The sequence below is a fragment of the Neovison vison genome, chromosome 3 (genome assembly GCF_020171115.1).
Source record: "Neovison vison isolate M4711 chromosome 3, ASM_NN_V1, whole genome shotgun sequence".
In the NCBI taxonomy this organism is placed as follows: Eukaryota; Metazoa; Chordata; class Mammalia; order Carnivora; family Mustelidae; genus Neogale; species Neogale vison.
The window spans coordinates 59,131,183-59,148,499 of NC_058093.1; the positions used below are offsets into that span (position 1 = coordinate 59,131,183).

The 17,317-nt window shown below is 33.6% G+C and overlaps 1 protein-coding gene across 6 annotated transcripts in view; it reads left to right on the forward strand.

The window, feature by feature from the left end:
- SLC4A10 (solute carrier family 4 member 10) overlaps positions 1-17,317 on the forward strand; it is a 304,439-nt gene that overhangs the window by 254,872 nt on the left and 32,250 nt on the right. For all 6 annotated transcript variants that reach the window (XM_044242202.1, XM_044242201.1, XM_044242203.1 and 3 more), the window contains 4 exons: positions 5,854-5,959; positions 11,359-11,520; positions 13,261-13,374; positions 14,422-14,583. In XM_044242202.1, the coding sequence (XP_044098137.1) occupies positions 5,854-5,959; positions 11,359-11,520; positions 13,261-13,374; positions 14,422-14,583 (544 nt within the window). The remainder of the gene's footprint in view (positions 1-5,853; positions 5,960-11,358; positions 11,521-13,260; positions 13,375-14,421; positions 14,584-17,317) is intronic.

Genomic DNA, 17,317 nt, shown 5'->3' on the forward strand with positions numbered 1-17,317 from the left:
TGCTTAATTCATTTATTCTAACAGTTTTTTATGTGTAGAATCTTTAGGGTTTTCTACATATAAGATTATAGTCATATGCAAACAGAAATAATTTTCCATTTTTTTTCCAATTTGGATGAGTTTTATTTCTTTTTCTTATCTAACTATTCTAGCTAGGATTTCAATGCTATATTTAATTAAAATGGCATGAATGAGCATCCTTGTCTTGTTCTTGATCTTAGAGAAAAAGCTTTTGGTTTATCCCTATTGACTAAGATTTTAGCTGTGAGCTTGTCATATATGGCTTTTATTATGTTGAGATAATTTCATTCTATTCTTTGATAAGTTTTTTTATTATGAAAAGTTGTTGAGTTTATCAGATATTTTTTATGTATCTAATAAGATGATCATACGGTTTTTATCTTTTGTTCTATTAATGTGGTATATCACACTGGTTGATATATGTAAGTTGAACCACCCTTGCATTCCAAGGATAAATTTCACTTGGTCTTGATGTATGAACCTTTTAATGCACTGTTGAAATTGATTTGCTAGTATTTTGGTGGGGATTTCTGTGTAAATATATACCAAAGATATGAGCTTGCAGTTTTCTTTCCTTATAATATATTTTTCTGGCATTGGTATCAGGGTAATGCTGGACTCATAAAATCAATTTGGAAGTGCTCCTTCCTCATTGGCTTTGTGAAAGAGTCTGAAAAGGAATAATATCAATTCTTCTCTAAATGTTTGGTAGAATTCACCTAGTCATGGGTTTTTCCTTTTTTGGAAATTTTTAAATTACTGATTCAATCTCTTTGCTAGTTATAGGTCTGTTCAGAATTTCTATTTCTTTATGTCTCAGTTTTGGTAGATTGCCTTTTCTAGGAATTTGTCCATTTCTTCTAGGTTATCCAATTTGTTGGTGTATAATTGCTCATAGTAATCTCTTAATAACTTTTAATTTCAGTGGCATCAGTTGCAATGCCTCTTCCTTCATTTCCAATTATGAGTCTTCTCTGTTTTTTTCTTAGTATAGCTTAAAGTTTATCAATTTTATTGACCTTCAAAACACAAACTCCATTTCTTTGCTCTTTTCTATTGTTTTTCTAGTCCCTTTCTTTTACTTCTGCTCTGATTTTTATTATTTCTTCTGCCAACTTCACTCTTAGTTTATTCTTCTTTCTCTAGTTCCTTGTGGTTTAAAATTGGGTTTTTGATTTGAGACTTTTCCTCATTTTTAATGTAGACATTTATTGCTATAAACTTCCCTCTTAGTACTGCTTTTCTGCACTTGATAAACTTTCTTATGTTGTGTTTTCATTTTCATTTGTCTCAAGATGTTTTCTAATTTGCTTTTGGTATCCTTGACACATTAGTTGTTCAAGGGTGTGTTGTTTCATTTCCATGTATTCGTGAAATTTCCAGTTTTCCTTCTCTTACTCTTCTCTGGTTTCATTACATTATATTTGGAAAATATATTTAGTATGATTTAATTCCTTTTAAATTTGTTAGGACTAGTTTTTGTGACCTAACATGTGATCTGTTCTTGAGAATGTCCTTTATGTGCTTGAGAAAACTGTCTTCTGCTACTGTTGACTGAAATGTTCTGTATATACTGTAACATTCATTTGGTCTATATTGTTGTTCAAGTCCTCTGTTTCCTTATTTCTCTACTGTCTGGATGCAATCCATTACTTAAAGTGAGGTATTGAGAATTTAAGAAATAAAACAAATGAGGAAAGGGAGAAAAAACGAGAGAGACAAACCAAGAAATCGACTCTGAACTATAGAGAATACACTGATGGTTTATCAGAGGGAAGGTGGATGGGGGATGGGTGAAATAGGTGATGGGAATTGAAGAGTATACTTATCATGGCGAGCAATGAGTAATGTATAGAATTGCTGAGCCACTATATTGTACACCTGAAACTAATATAAAACTGTATGTTAACTATACTGGAATTAAAATTAAAATTTTAATTAAAAAATAAATATAATTATAAATAAATAAAGTGAAGTATTGAAATCTCCTGATATTATTACTGTTTATCTTTTCCTTTAATTCTGTCAGTATTTCCTTTCTATATTTTAGTGCTTTGCTGTTAGGTCCATATACATTTTTAATTGTTATATATTTTTGGTGGATTGACCCGTTTATCATTATATAATATCCTTCTTTGTCTCTTTTTACAATAATTGAGTTAAAGTCTATTTTATCTGTTATAATTATGCCCCGCTCCTTGCTGTCTTTAGGTTACCATTTGCATTGAATATCTTTAACTTTCACCCTATGTGTATCCTTAAATGAAAAGTTTCTTCTAGACACATTTACTGGGTCTTGTTCTTTATCTATTCAGCCACTCTGTGCCTTTTGCCTGGGGAGCTCAATCCGTTTGCATTTAAGTAGTTCTTGATAGGGAAGGATTTACTACTCCATTTTATTATTTGCTTTCTCACAGAGTTTTTGTCCCTCTTTTCCTCTTTTTCTGTCTGTCTTTGCTTTTTTTGGGGGTGGGTATTTGTAGTGACATTGATTCCTTCATAATTTTCTTTCATGTTTGTTCTACAGGTATTTTCTTTGTGGTACCATTGCCCTTACGTAAAGCATCTTATAGTTATAACAATCTATTAACAAACTGATAACAAATTCAGTTGCATATAAATATTTTTTGCTTTTACTTTCTCCCCTTTACACACTTTATATTATTGATGTCACAAATCACATTTTTTATATTGTGTACCAATTAGCATATCTTATAATAATTTTTAATTGTTTTATTCCAGAATTTTATACCAGAATTAAAAGTGACTTTTTACACACCTCAGTTACAGTGTACTTTTTTGTATGTATGTTTACCTTTACTAGCAAGCTTTATACTCTCATTTTGCTGTTCAGGGTCTGCTAGTTTCAACTTGAAGAATTTCTTTTAGTATTTCTTACAAAGCAGGTCTAGTGGTGGTCCCTCAGTTATTTGTTTTGTTTTGTTTGTGTGTGTGTGTGTTTTGCTGTTGTTGTTCCCCAGATCTGGAAAGGTTTTATTTCTCCTTATTTTTGAATACCAGTTTTGCCAGACATAGCATTCTTGGTTAGTAGTTATTTCTTTCAGCACTTTTGAGTAGATCATCCTACTCCCTCCTGGTCTGCAGAGTCTTCCTGAAAAATCCACTGAAACTCTTATGGAGATTCTCTTACACATGGTGAATTGTTTTTCTCTTGCTGCTTTCTGAATTCTCTGTCTTTGATTTTTGAGAGTTTACTTATAAAGTGTCTCAGTGTGGAGTTCTTTGAATTCACTATGGTTAGAGCTCTATGGGCTTCTTAAATCTGAATGTCAGTTTCCTTTCCCTTTCTTTAAGTGTGCTTTTTTGTTCCTTATTCTCTTTCTTTTTTTTTTTTCTGGGACTTCCATAATATCTAGATTGGTCTGTTTCATGGTATTTAGTTCATTTCTTAGGCTTTCTTCATTCTTTTTCATTCTTTTTTCTTTTTGTTTTTCTGAGTGGACAGTTTCAAATGACTTGTCTCTGAGTCCACTGATTCTTTCTTCTTCTTGAGTGAACCTAATGTTGAACGGCTCTGGAGAATTGTCCATCTAGTTATTGTATTTTCAGCTCCAAAATTTCTCTTTGGCTCTTTTTAGTATTTTCTGTTTCTTTGTTCATATTCTTGTTTTATTTGTGCATTGTCTTTTTAAGCTCTTTGAGTATCTTTATGATGGTTATTTTAATTTTATGTCAGGTAATGCATATACCTCCACTTCTTTAAGATGAGTTTTGGGAGATTTATTTTGTTCTTTTGTTTAGGCCATGTTTCCCTGTTTCTTCATGTGTCTCATTAGTTTGTGGTGGGATTGACACATCTGAAATAACAGCCACTCTCCTAGTCTTTATGAACTGGCTTTGTACAGCAGAAGACCTTATTAATCAGCCTGACTGGAGATTCTGGAGGACTCTCGCCTTCTTTCTGTTGAAGGAAATGTAACTTTTCTGGAGAAGGGATAAATTATATGTCGTAGTAGAAGGAGGATTTCTGGGATCAAGTGTATATAGTCAGACTCTCAATTAGTTTCCACATTTTCAGCTTCATCTCTTACTACACTTCTTTGTTTAGTAGGAGCCCTTGTCTTAGTCCAGACCCTCTTTGGGATTCTACTGAACAGTCCTTTACTGCAGTTGAAAACCAATATTTAGAGTGATTGAATGATCTTCCCAAGGCCAGGCAGCCAGGAAAGAACAGAGCTTCATGTATAGCCAGTTTGGGACTTAGGAACCCATAATTTTAAGGAAATTGCATTAATGTATGTCTATTACTGTATCTCAAATTCCTCTGTTTTCCTTTTGCTATGGCTTCTCTCTCTGCTACTGTGGAGGTCACTGTAGCTGCCCATAGTAGCTAATGCTTCCATATCCTATCTCTTAAAACCCTTATCACCAGCTTTCTCACTTGAACCCTTTTCCTTACTAGAGGCACAGTCCCAAGTGAGCCCAGCTAAAGAATCTTCTAACCTTCCTTAGTAAGAGAAGGAAGGATGCTTGTTTGTATTGCCCAAGTAACATAGAGTTTCTTGCAGTAATAGAACCTCAATATTCTTTGAAGCATGAATGAATGGTGTAAGGAAGAGCTGACCAAATTCCTGAGGTAGAAGACACAAGAGAGACTATTGCTTAAGCAGAGGGATTTACCAAGTAGAAACTGTATGGTATTTTCCTATAGAAATAATGTTAGTAATGGTAGTTAGATCCTACAGTTTGAAGAATACCACTAAAACAGCAGTACGACTAACTTTTTTTTTTCTAAAGATTTTATTATTTATTAGACACAGAGAGAGATCACAAGTAGGCAGAGAGGCAGAGAGAGAAACAGGCCCCCTGCTGAGCAGAGAGCGGATGTGGGGCTCGATCCCAGGACCCTGAGATCATGACCTGAGCCAAAGGCAGAGGCTTTAACCCACTGAGCCACCCAGGCACCCCAGTACGACTAACTTTTAAGTTGTGCATTGTATATGGGTTAATCTGGGAGCCCAACCATGATTATTATAAAATGCTTCTGTAAGAAAATGCTTTCTGAAGGGCGAATAGTTTATGAATGAATTTTTGGAAACTGTAAATTGAGGTTAACATCTGAGAACATTAATCTTTTGGTCATCTTTGCTGATGTCTTCTTCTGACTTATTTATAAAGTTATAAAGAACATGAGGGCAAAAACTGCTTTCTATTATGTAATAATACCACTCTGCCCAACTCTTGCATTTTGTCTCTGCTTTTATGTGCATCCAGCATTCATTATGTTACCTTCTATGTGGTAGGTACTCAAAAAAGTTTTATGTGTTGATTTTTTAAATAACACTGTCATTCATCACAAAAAATAGTATATCCTAAGATATCTAGGATTTTCAAAATTATAAATGACCTTTAGAATACAGATTAAGCAACTACAACTTTAATTGATATAGTTGTATAATATTAATAAAAATAAATAAATTATAATAATAGGTTTGGATGTTTTCATTTTTTCATAGAATATATAATTTAAGTGCAAATTGTCATGGTAAAAGCTATAAGGCATCCTGGTTTCAAAGGCCCCAAAAGCCCTGGGCTCTAACCCACACTTTTAAGAGTGTCATTGGGACACTCTTCTGTCATTGGGACATCTTCTGTCATTGGGACAGAAGAGGAATGACCTCTTTCCTTAGAGAAAATACTATAGAGTAGTCTAATGTCCTGAGAATGTATCTGTTCTGCTTTCTGGAAATACTGTGTCTTGGAGTTTAGGGTAAAGTTATGACTGGGAAAGAAGAACCCATCACATATTGATTTTGAGTAAAGTGACAAAAAGATACTTAGTTCACAGAAGACACTGTTTTGCTTTTTCAGGTGTAACTGTGTAGAACCACATAATCCTAGCAATGATACATTGAAGGAATGGAGGGAGTCCAATATTTCTGCCTCTGACATAATTTGGGAGAACCTAACTGTATCGGTAAGTGAAACATACAGGCTTTTGTTGACATTTTGAATGAATTATTACTAAGGCAATAATATTTTTAATGGCTGTTTATTATAAAAATAATAGTTTTGTCTTAATTTTAATTTCATTTTTAGGTTTTCATTAGTAAACTGGTGTTTTCTTTCATTATTAAGTTTTACTAGTAGTTAGTAGGCCTCAATTACTCGAAAAACAATCATAATATGACAAGATTAACTGAAGGCACATTAAATAAGTGGTGTTGACCTAAATGAAACCATATGGCAGAACTAAGTCGGTCTTCAGTGTAAAGAACCCAGAACGCTTTTATTTCACTCTGTAATGCTGCTCCAGCTGTTTGGAATATGCTGAGTGGGAGGGGATGTTTGTTAATATTTCAGTGTAAATATTGAAGTCCATGGAAGGAAAAAAACTCACTATTAAAAAATTCTGGTACCTTCCTCAGGAAGAGCATTCTTAACTTACATTTTCTTTTTATCTTCCATTCAAAAAAATGAATGGCAATGATTTTTCACCTATTAGGGTTAAATCCTGTACCTTTTAAAAATTTTGGCTTCCTCTGTTTTGTGATTTCTTTTTTCTCCCTCCTTATAGCTGCATTTCTCAATTCTTCCTAATCTCTTATAATGCACCTCTTTCTCCATCTCTATTTGCATTCTTCTGTTCAATCTAATCTCATAATTGGAGAAATTGAATGTTCTGATTTTAGTAGTATTAGAATTTGACTCTTCTAGTTATAAACATTACAGTCCAGATTAAAAAAAAATCTTTAAAAAAATCTTCAAATCCTATTTTAACCATCAGTATAACATTAAATGAATTCCAGTTCATTTTGTGAAACACATATTATTTTAGCAAATGAGCCAGTTAATGGAACACAGAAATCTTCTTATGTTGTACAAATATCACGAAACTCTGATTCCTATAAGAACATTTGACCTATTGCTCATTTTCTCAATTTTCCCCATTAAATATCTTCTTTCAGAATCAAAATCAAATTACTTGCCCTTGGTTTAAAATCCTCTCTTGACCTATATTTTATGAAATTTTTTCTTATCTTAATCATTTTCTCTGGAATAAGTTCTCATTTATTTATGTTTTCTGTTATTATTAATATTTATTCTTTTCCATCATTTTTACCTGGAAAAATGATATTAACAGACCATTTCCTTTCAGAGAGCCTTTTAAATGGACCAACAAAAGAAATTTTGAGCAAGAAAGAATGCTACAGTTACTCAGAATTTAGGCAGGGGATCATGGTTCATCTATTCTGCAGTGTATCTTCCATTTATATTCCCTTTGTGTAAACTGTAAAGATAATATGTCTAAAGAGCCTCTTGCCTGTGCACCACATCTTGGTGTCCTCTTCAATGCAGAAACCCAATAATCCCATCTCTAGATCATTTAACATGACAATTTTTTCTATGTGTTTTATAGTCTCTTAATAATTTACTGTTAAATAATAGTATTCATTCAATGTGGCAAATCCTGAATAATAAACTTCTAGGAGACTAATAGCACAATTGATCTGGCTAGTCATGACTTAATTTTAGATGTTAAAAGTTTTAGGGTCAAGCGGAGTACAGTAAAAAATATTTTGCAATCAAAGCAAATCTTGCACGTTTTGTATTTTTAAGTTCTGTAGTAGGTGTTAACATTCTAGCAGAAATTTTCATATTATTTTTCATAAGCTAAAAGCAGTTTTTGCAATGGATAATTGCTAATCTTGACCAGAAATAGCCTTTATCACCAAAGGGAATGCTACAAAATGAAAAAATCTTGTAATTTTTAAGTCGATGAAAACCATTAAATTTATGTCTCAGTTATTATGCTGGGTTTTTTCCCCCAGCATAATCACCAGCATTTTATTAATGAAACACTGTGCTAATGGCTATTATAACTTGTTTTATAAAACTGGTGATAGAACATTTACCTTACATATTATTCATTTGAAAAGTTTTCATTGAATTGTTACATATCTCATGAATTATAATTTACATCTTGCTAACTCAACAAAGATGAAGAATTTTAGCTTTCTTTAATTCTCCCACACTGCTATATGCATAGTAAACATTCAATAAAAATTTAATGATTATTTTGAAAGAGTTTTATATCACAAATTTACTGTTTAATGCAAGTGTTTTGTTTTGGTTCATTTTGTTTTCTGGTTTTATTGAGGTATGTTTGACAAATAAAATTTATATCTATTTGAGATGTATAACATGATGTTTTGATGTATGTATACACTGTGAAATGATTACCACAAGTAAACTAGTTAACATACTCATCACCTCACATAGTTAACATTTTCTTTTTTTCCCCATTCTTTTTCTTCTCTCTCTCTCTTTTTTTTTTTTTTTTTTTTGGTGAGAACCATTAAGATCTACTGTCCTAACAAATTTCAACCATATAATACGGTATTATTATTCATAATCATCATGTTATATAATAGCTCTTCAGATTTATTCATTACACATGACTAAAGCTTTGGGCCCTTTGACCAATATTTCTCTATTTTCCCTCCTTCATCCCCACCAGCCCTTGGTAAACACGACTCTGCTCTTTCCTTCTAGGAGGTTGACTTTTTAGATTCCACATATAAGTAAAATCATGAAGTATTTGTCTTTCCATGTCTTCCTTTTTTCACTTAGCACAATGTCCTTCAAGTTCATTCATGTTTTTTGCAAATGACAGAATTCTCTTCTTTTTTAAGGGTAACTGATATTCTATTGTATATTTATACCACATTTTCTTAATCCATTCATCCATCTACAGACATATAGGCTATTTTCATATTTTGGCTATTATGAATAATGTTTAACTGAGGTCTTTTATGACAAGCTAGACTATGTAAGTTTTTTTAATATAAATCTAGATTTTTATAAATAAATATATTTAAAAGTATCTCAGAATCCGTCATTACAAGGAACTCCTAGACAAGGTTTAAAATATTCACATGCAATTAACTAGCAGTTGTCTCAGAATTACATAGTTAGCTTGTACATATATGAGGGGGAAAATACTAATGCCAAATTTAATTTCTTATTCTTATTAACAAAATAAGTGTATGTCTTATCAAACTAAATTTTTATAAACTTATAAATTTGAAACTTAGAATGTTTTTGAAGAATAATTAGTAGAAACGAGTTTGTCAACAATCAATTTTTAAATTTTTGTAAGCGAAACCATATGTCAGATTCAAAAAAGGGAACAGGATTTAGATTGGGTTTTCACTCCTGAATCTCAGGACTGGTGTGCGTGTACGTGTGTGTGTGTGTGTGTGTGTGTGTGTGTTAGGGGTATAAACCAGAAAATAAATGTAGGATTTTGTAGGTCACAGCTTTTCTTTTTAAATAACATACTGCCCACCCGCCCCCCAGGAATAAAACAAAACAAAACAAAACACCCTTTTCAAATTTGCTTTGAATTCAAGTAGTAAGGCAAGCACTGGCAATTTATTATTAATTATATGACTGTTAAATGATCCTTTAAGCGACATCTATGTTCTTAAGAATTGAGAACAAGACCCAGCCAAGTCCAAGGAATATTTAGAAGACTTTCATATCTACACGAAAGACCAAAGATGGACATAAGTCTGCAGATAATGTTAGCCTTGGAGCTTCTAGTTCCTCTTTGTGTTTTGCCATTCTACTTAACCATTACTTTGCTTAATGATTGCTCTACTGGCATCTCTGGACAGGGTAGAGAGAAAAGACTAAGAATACAAAGATTCACTTTGGATACTTTATTTTTTAAGAGTTTTGAGTGAAGGAAAATCAAAACCATAATTATGGCTAGGAGGGTTTCTTTGATTTCTTTGGTCTTTTAATTAACCAAGTTATTGTGCTCTGTCTTAGCTTAATATGGATAATTGGAACTCAACTTTACCTTACAAGGAAGATATTTGGGGCTAGATTAGAAAAGGGGACAATTCTTTTAGTTAATTATAAGGTAAGCTAACGCTATTTTTTCAAGAATCCTACTCTTAGGGGTAGTTGCCCCAAATAGATTTTACTGGTTGTTGGTTTGTTTTTAGATAAAAATGTGGCTATCTGTGATCTATTCTAAAATCTTCTGAAGGTACAGGAGGATTCTCAATAAATTTACTTTCTATTTATGTCCAGAATATCTCAAGTACTACTAATGAGGTCACCAGATCACTTAGATCATGATTTTTTGTTTTGAAAAAAAAAAGAAAGAAAAAAAGTAAAATTTCAGTAATCTAATCTTTAGTATAAAATAAGAGAAACCAAAGTTTAAATTTAATTCCAAAATATTAATGTTTAAAATGATCAGTTCTTCTTGGAGAAAGAAATTTTTTTGCCTTTGCTGCCACCTCATGGTTAAGGTAGTAATTAGAATGATACTTAAGGGGCTTATAAAAATATATATGAGGAAAAAAAAAGTAAAAAATGAGAAGTCACACTAAATATGAGCTTTGTTTTACTCGTGTAGTAACTTCCTCTCTTTTGTTCTGTAATCTAAATTTAAGCTGTATCTTTGACTCCCAATTTTATTCTAGTAGGAATACATCATGGTTTTTTTGTTGCCTTTTTCACCTTTCTTAATAGCTTTTGAACTAGATAATTCTATGATATCACTGTTCTTTTTTAATGTGCAATAATATTCCCACCATAGGCACCATGTTTATACCAAAGCTCTGCTGCCCAGCAGCTGTGAGGCTGCAGCAAATTACTTAACTTCCCCATGTCTCAGTTTCCTCAGACATGAAATAGAAATAATGACATCTCCCTATTTCCTAGGGTTGATGTGGAAATTAATTAAGATGATATATTTAAATGTCTTATTGACCCTAGCAACCACTCACTATCACATATGTCATATTTTCAAAAAATCTAGTGTTAGGAACTTAGTGGATATGGGGTTAGATATACATTGATTGGTAGATCAATTAAGTGGTTTTTTAAAAAAATATTTAAAAATTTATTTGACAGAGAGACACAGCAAGAGAGGGAACACAAGCAGGGAGAGTGAGAGAGGGAAAAACAGGCTCCCCACCGAACAGGGAGCCTGATGAGGGTCTCCATCCCAGGACCCGGGGATTGTGACCTAAGCTGAAGGCAGATGCCTAACAACTGAGTCACACAGGCATCCCAGATCAATTAGTTTTATAGATTTAAATTTAACTTGAAAAGAGCAAAAATTCTAAATGCATTTATGTTCAATTTTAACGTAATATAAATCTCCAGTATTGTTCTCTACCTATCCAAATGGAATTCATAAAACTCACTTGGATGTCTATTAAATCATTAAGAGCCATAGATGAAGAGCTTCGCATATCAACTAGAGATGACCTTCGGACATTAGTTTTCCAAAAGAAATGTGTCCTTTTCTTTCTTAACTAGCTCCATTTGTTTTATTTCCTCTGGCAGGAATGCAATTCATTGCACGGAGAATATGTTGGACGAGCTTGTGGCCACGATCACCCCTATGTACCAGATGTTCTGTTTTGGTCAGTGATCCTGTTCTTTTCCACAGTTACTCTGTCAGCCACCCTGAAGCAGTTCAAGACTAGCCGCTATTTTCCAACCAAGGTACTTCGACTAGAATATTCCTGATCCAAACATAAACCCACATAAAGCATGTTATAGAGTCATATGTGTGTTAAAACAAAAGAAACTGCAACTGCTGCCATCAGAAGAGCTACTAACAGGCCGTGTGTGTGTGTGTGTGTGTGAAGGAGCTGCCAGTTTAGGAGTGAGGTATGGTGGGGAGAGGTGAAGAGAAAGCATTTTGTGATCCAGGTGCTAGGACAGCACATGCCCTCTAGGCTTTTACGCTAACTTCAGATCCCTGCAAAAAACTCCCACTCTGCCACTTACACTTTGGGAAATCAGAAGCACACACTGCATGACTGACTGTCACTTTCTTGCCCAGTGAACAGTGGGAACTATTCCAGCCTGACAGATACCTCATAGGAGCCACTGTTACATTCCCTAATTGGGAAAGCCCCTGCAAGACTCATTGGAACACTATTCTCTTTTTCGTTTTTAAAGTGTCAGTCCCTCCCCCTAACCCACCACGTTTGCATCTGCATATTTGGAGAGGAAAGTAAACAGAGAAACAGCTTAGTTCAATATTTAACACTGCAAAGTAACACCTATAATGTCTTACTCAGCCAAAAAAAAAAAAAAAAAGAAAAAGAAAAGAAACAAGAAAACAAGCTTTTTAGGGATGAACTAAAGATTATGATCAAAATTCTACTCCAAGAAAATGTTGCAAGAACTGTTTCTTCCAGAGAAAACTTCTGTTTTTGTCACCTCTCCCTTCCCTAAGGTGAAAGATTAATTCCTTCCCCTGCAAAGCTCAGTTTGTTTGATACAATTTTTTTTTTTTTTGGTAAGTTGAAACAATAATCTCCTGCATTTTGTGTGGGTGTATGTGTCATAAAGTCATCCTAATAGAAGCCATACCTTGTTGATGATCGTAATAAGGATTTTTTTCTCAAAGATGGCTTTATAAATGGAAAATGGCTTTAAAAACTGGTATACAATTTTCAAATTTTTTATTTTTATTAACGTATAATGTATTATTAGCACCAGGAGTACAGGTCTGTGAATCGTCAGGGTTACACACTTCACAACATTCACCATAGCACATACCCTCCCCAATGTGGCACACACTTATCTTGATGAGCACTGAGTAATACACAGAATTGCTGAACCACTATATTGTATGCCTGAAACTAATATAACGCTATATGTTAACTACACTGGAATTAAAATTTGTAAAAAGGGAAAAAATACCTGGCTTACACAGAATAACTTTTAAATTTTCCCACTCTGTTGTACACAGTCTCTGCTGCCCTACTCAACTTCCCAGATAAACTAGCCGAAATATTATGCTTCTTCACTAGAAATAGATACTTTTATTGTGCTTTAGGTTTATCATATTAAAATGTTACCTGCGGAAGAAAGAATACTAAAATTCAGCCAGATTCTAGTCATGCGATCTTATTCTGTGTTGTAAATACTCACACACTTGAGCTCGTAGTAAACTTACATTTTAAATACTGAAAATAGCTCAATCACCATTGTAGCTATTATATACTGCCTCATTCCAGAAAGCTTAAGTGCATATCCATCTTAGTAACAGAATACATAAATAGATATTCAGGGTCTGACAGAGCTAATGGTAATATTATAGTAAGTATAAAATATCATATTAAGATATTATGTCATAAAGTGACTATAAATTGTGATTCTGGGTTATGTTCTTAAGTATTTCTTACTATTTATAGTTCTTTAAGTGACAAGCGTTTTCATTATTTTTAGGTTCGATCCATAGTGAGCGACTTTGCTGTCTTTCTTACAATTCTGTGTATGGTTTTAATTGACTATGCCATTGGGATCCCGTCTCCAAAACTACAAGTACCAAGTGTTTTCAAGGTGAAGTTATCATAGCATATATAATCTATTTCACCATCTCTAGTCCTTATCTTCATTTAGATGATGGCTATAATCCTAGTACTTGAGGTTTTCATGAAAATACAAGGAATATAGATTGATGGACTTTCAGTAAAATGCCTATATGACTAAAATTTTGGTCTTATATTAAAAAGGAAAAAAATGAAAATGGAATCTAGACGCCACTTGAAAAAAATTTCTTTCAATTTTTCCAGTAGGAATATCTATATACAACACTCCTGAAAGATAAGGAAACATTTGGAAACTTAAGGAAAATGCATTATCTTGATGCAAAATTGCACAGCGGTTGAAGCTTTGAAAAAGAGATAAAATTAGGTCTGGAATAGTATTCTGACCATATTACGAAGTATGTAATCTTGGGTCGGTTCCTTAACCTCTTTGAGCCTTGTTTTCTCACCTGTCAAAAAGGGCCAGGAGGTTCTCAAAGAATGTCAAAATGAATTCCTCCGGGGCTCATCTCAGACACCAGCGATGTTTAGAACCATTCCCAGAGCTCCTGATATCACCAACTGTCTTTTTGCCATTTTCCCATAATGGCCTGTGAACCCATCTAAAATAAGAGTTATACACAGTTGTCAATGTGCTGTTTATAAATGTAAATAAATTTGCCAACTGTAAATGGTAAATATTAATATTATTTTATATACTATAGGTATTGATCGAAAACATAGATTTGAGAGCCAATCTGTCAGAGTTTAAATTCTGTTTCCACCTCTTACTACCCTTGGGACCTTGGGCAATTTACTGGACCTCGCTCTGCCTCTGTTTTATTATCTGGACCTTTCTTAGAGAGTTGTGAAAAAAAAATGAGTTAAAATATTTAAAGTACTCAGACTGGTGCCTTGTACCTTATAAATGGTTTATAAATATGACTATTATTGTTAGATGTAGCTCACTTAGCATATCAATTTATAATTAGGGCTTTCCTGGTAGCATCTGTAGGATTTAATTTGATTAGGCGTTCATTAATCCAGTTACTAATGATATACATCGTTTTATTTCTTGCAGCCTACCAGAGATGATCGTGGCTGGTTTGTTACACCTTTAGGTCCAAATCCATGGTGGACAGTAATAGCTGCCATAATCCCAGCTCTGCTTTGTACTATTCTTATTTTTATGGACCAACAGATTACAGCTGTCATCATCAACAGAAAAGAGCATAAACTAAAGGTATATTTTAACATCTATTTTAATGTAAATCATTGTGCCCTACCAACATTGATTGATGTTTATTATACTTTACCTGTACTCTCTAGTCGTTTGTAAAGGGAAACATTAAGATAATGTTTTCAGGTTTGTAATTTTTATTGTCTATAATCAAGATGTTTTGTCTCGCAATGAGCTTAAAATGAACTAAATTTTTACTTTTTAATTAATGTATTTATTGCACTTGGCTGAGCCTAAACTCTGAAATCTTATTTCCAAGGCTTAAAATAATACACTTTGCTGAGATTGTAACTTTCTTTACCATATTTAAAATATTTTAATGAAATAACAGTCTGTTCTGGTGAAGGGCAGCTTTACCAATTTGTCTTGCATATGTGATTCCTCTACTTCTCTATTTGACCCTAAGTATGCCTCTTAGATTGCATTCATTATTGGAATAAATTACATCTTCAGGTATTTCTCATTTGATGTAGTTACTCATCTGTCCATAATGTCTATGACAACGAACACCAGCCATAGATGTTATAGTTTGTAAGTGATATCTTTGTTGAGTTTTATTACAGATTTCAATGACCATTTTTATAAACTAAGAGAATGAATATGGATATATCTTACTTGTTGTACTCTGACCCTGCCATTTTGCAATTGTGAATAATCAAAGTTGTTCACAGGTGTGCAACATTTCTGAGATATTTAGTGTGAGCATTATCACAGGAATATGTTAAATGAAATCAATGATATCAATGAATGGTCAAAAATAATCTAAATCAGGGACACCTGAGTGGACCAGGTCATGATCCCCGGGTCTTGGGATGAAGTTCCACTTTGGGATCCCTGCTTAGCAGGGAGCCTGCTTCTCCCTCTGCCTGCCACTCTCCCTGCTTGTGCTCTCTCTCTGACAAATAAATAAATAAAATCTTTTAAAAATAATCCAAATCAAACCTTATAAACATGCACAATTAATCAAATTGTTTTGTTCTGGTATCATGAGATAATTCCCAGCTATCTTCATATACTCTTCAAACTCTAGGAAAAGGCTCCTTGTCAGAGCAACAGAAATCATGCTTTATAGAATTTTATAAGTATGTTTGTCAGAAGCATTAAACAGTGTCTGATTGAACTATTTGGTGGAAAACAGTAATGGCATTATCATAAGAAAGCACAATTATTTCTAATAAATCTTACTAAAAAGGAATTTTATGTATATATGGGAGGAGAATGTGTCGTCTATATGAAAACTGTGTTCTTCATTCTTTTTGTAGAAAGTAGTTCAAGTGCTCAGAACTTTTTCTAAAAGGATTACTTCAATTCACTTTTGCTTTTATTAAATAATTCTTAATTATGTAGAATTTAAGAAATAAAACAAATGAGTAAAGGGAAAGAGAGAAGGGGGCGCCTGGTGGCTCAGTCAGTTAAGTATCTGCCTTTGGCTCTGGTCATGATTGCAGGGTCCTGGGATCGAGTCCTGCACTGGGCTCCCTGCTCAGGGGGGAGCCTGCTTCTCTCTCTGCCTGCCATTCGCCTTGCACCTGCTTGTGCTCTCTCTCTCTCTCCCTGTCCAAAAAAAAAAAAGAGAGAGAGAGAGAGAGAGAGAGAGAGAGCGCCAAACCAAGAGACATACTTTTAACTGTAGAGAACAAACTGTTGGTTACCAGAGGGGAGATGGGTGGGAGTTGGGTGAACTAGGTGATGGGGATTAAGGAGGGCACTTCTTGCGATGAGCACAGGGTGTTGTACGGAAGTGTGGAATCACTAAATTGTATACCTGCAACTAATGTGACACTGTATGTTAACAAGCTGAGATTTAAATAAAAACTTTTTTAAAAAAGTCATAGTAAGTAGATAAGTGGTTACTAGTATATGGTTAACAACCAGTTCTCTGCATTTAAAGGAGAGGGGCCCTGATTTATAATTTATAATGTTTGCTGATTTTCATAGTGTGAAAATTCCCACCATGGACCATTTCACGTTACCAGTGTGATATCAATTGGCAGGGAAAAATTTTGAAAAAATTTTGAAAAGTAAATAATTGGTTCTTATAAGCCTATATGAGCTAAATTTAAAACTACCCCATTTAATACTGGAAACTTAGAGTGACGTACAGCCCTCGAAATAAGAAATTCAGATTCCCAAGTTTAACAGCCTACTTATTTAATAACAATTATTTAAAAATATTCACAGCCTTTCCAAAGTTCTAAGTCAACAAATATGCCATATTTCTCCCTTTACATATCATGTAGAATAGCTAAAATGCCATAAAACATCTAAAAGTGGTCTTTTCAAATACTTGCATTTGTAGAATTAAATGTAGCATTAAAGCATTTAATATTTTTGTCACTGAAATAAACTTGAGTCTGTATAACTGAAATATATTACATGATTTGTAATTAATTTTTTATTATACAAATAAATGGGCAATCAAAAGATTTATATTTTATCCCTTAATAGGCTGGATCTAGTAAACAATAGAGCAAGTGATTTAATCATTAGTTCTGCTGTATTGCCATGAGTAGAATTAATTTTTTTTAAAGATTTTTATTTATTTATTTGACAGAGAGAAAGATCACAAGTAGGCAGAGAAGCAGGCAGAGAGAGAGGAGGAAGCAGGCTCCCTGCTGAGCAGAGAGCCTGATGCGGGGCTCCATCCCAGGACCCTGGGATCATGACCTGAGCCGAAGGCAGAGGCTTTAACCCACTGAGCCACCCAGGCGTCCCAGAATTAATCTTTTTTAAAAAA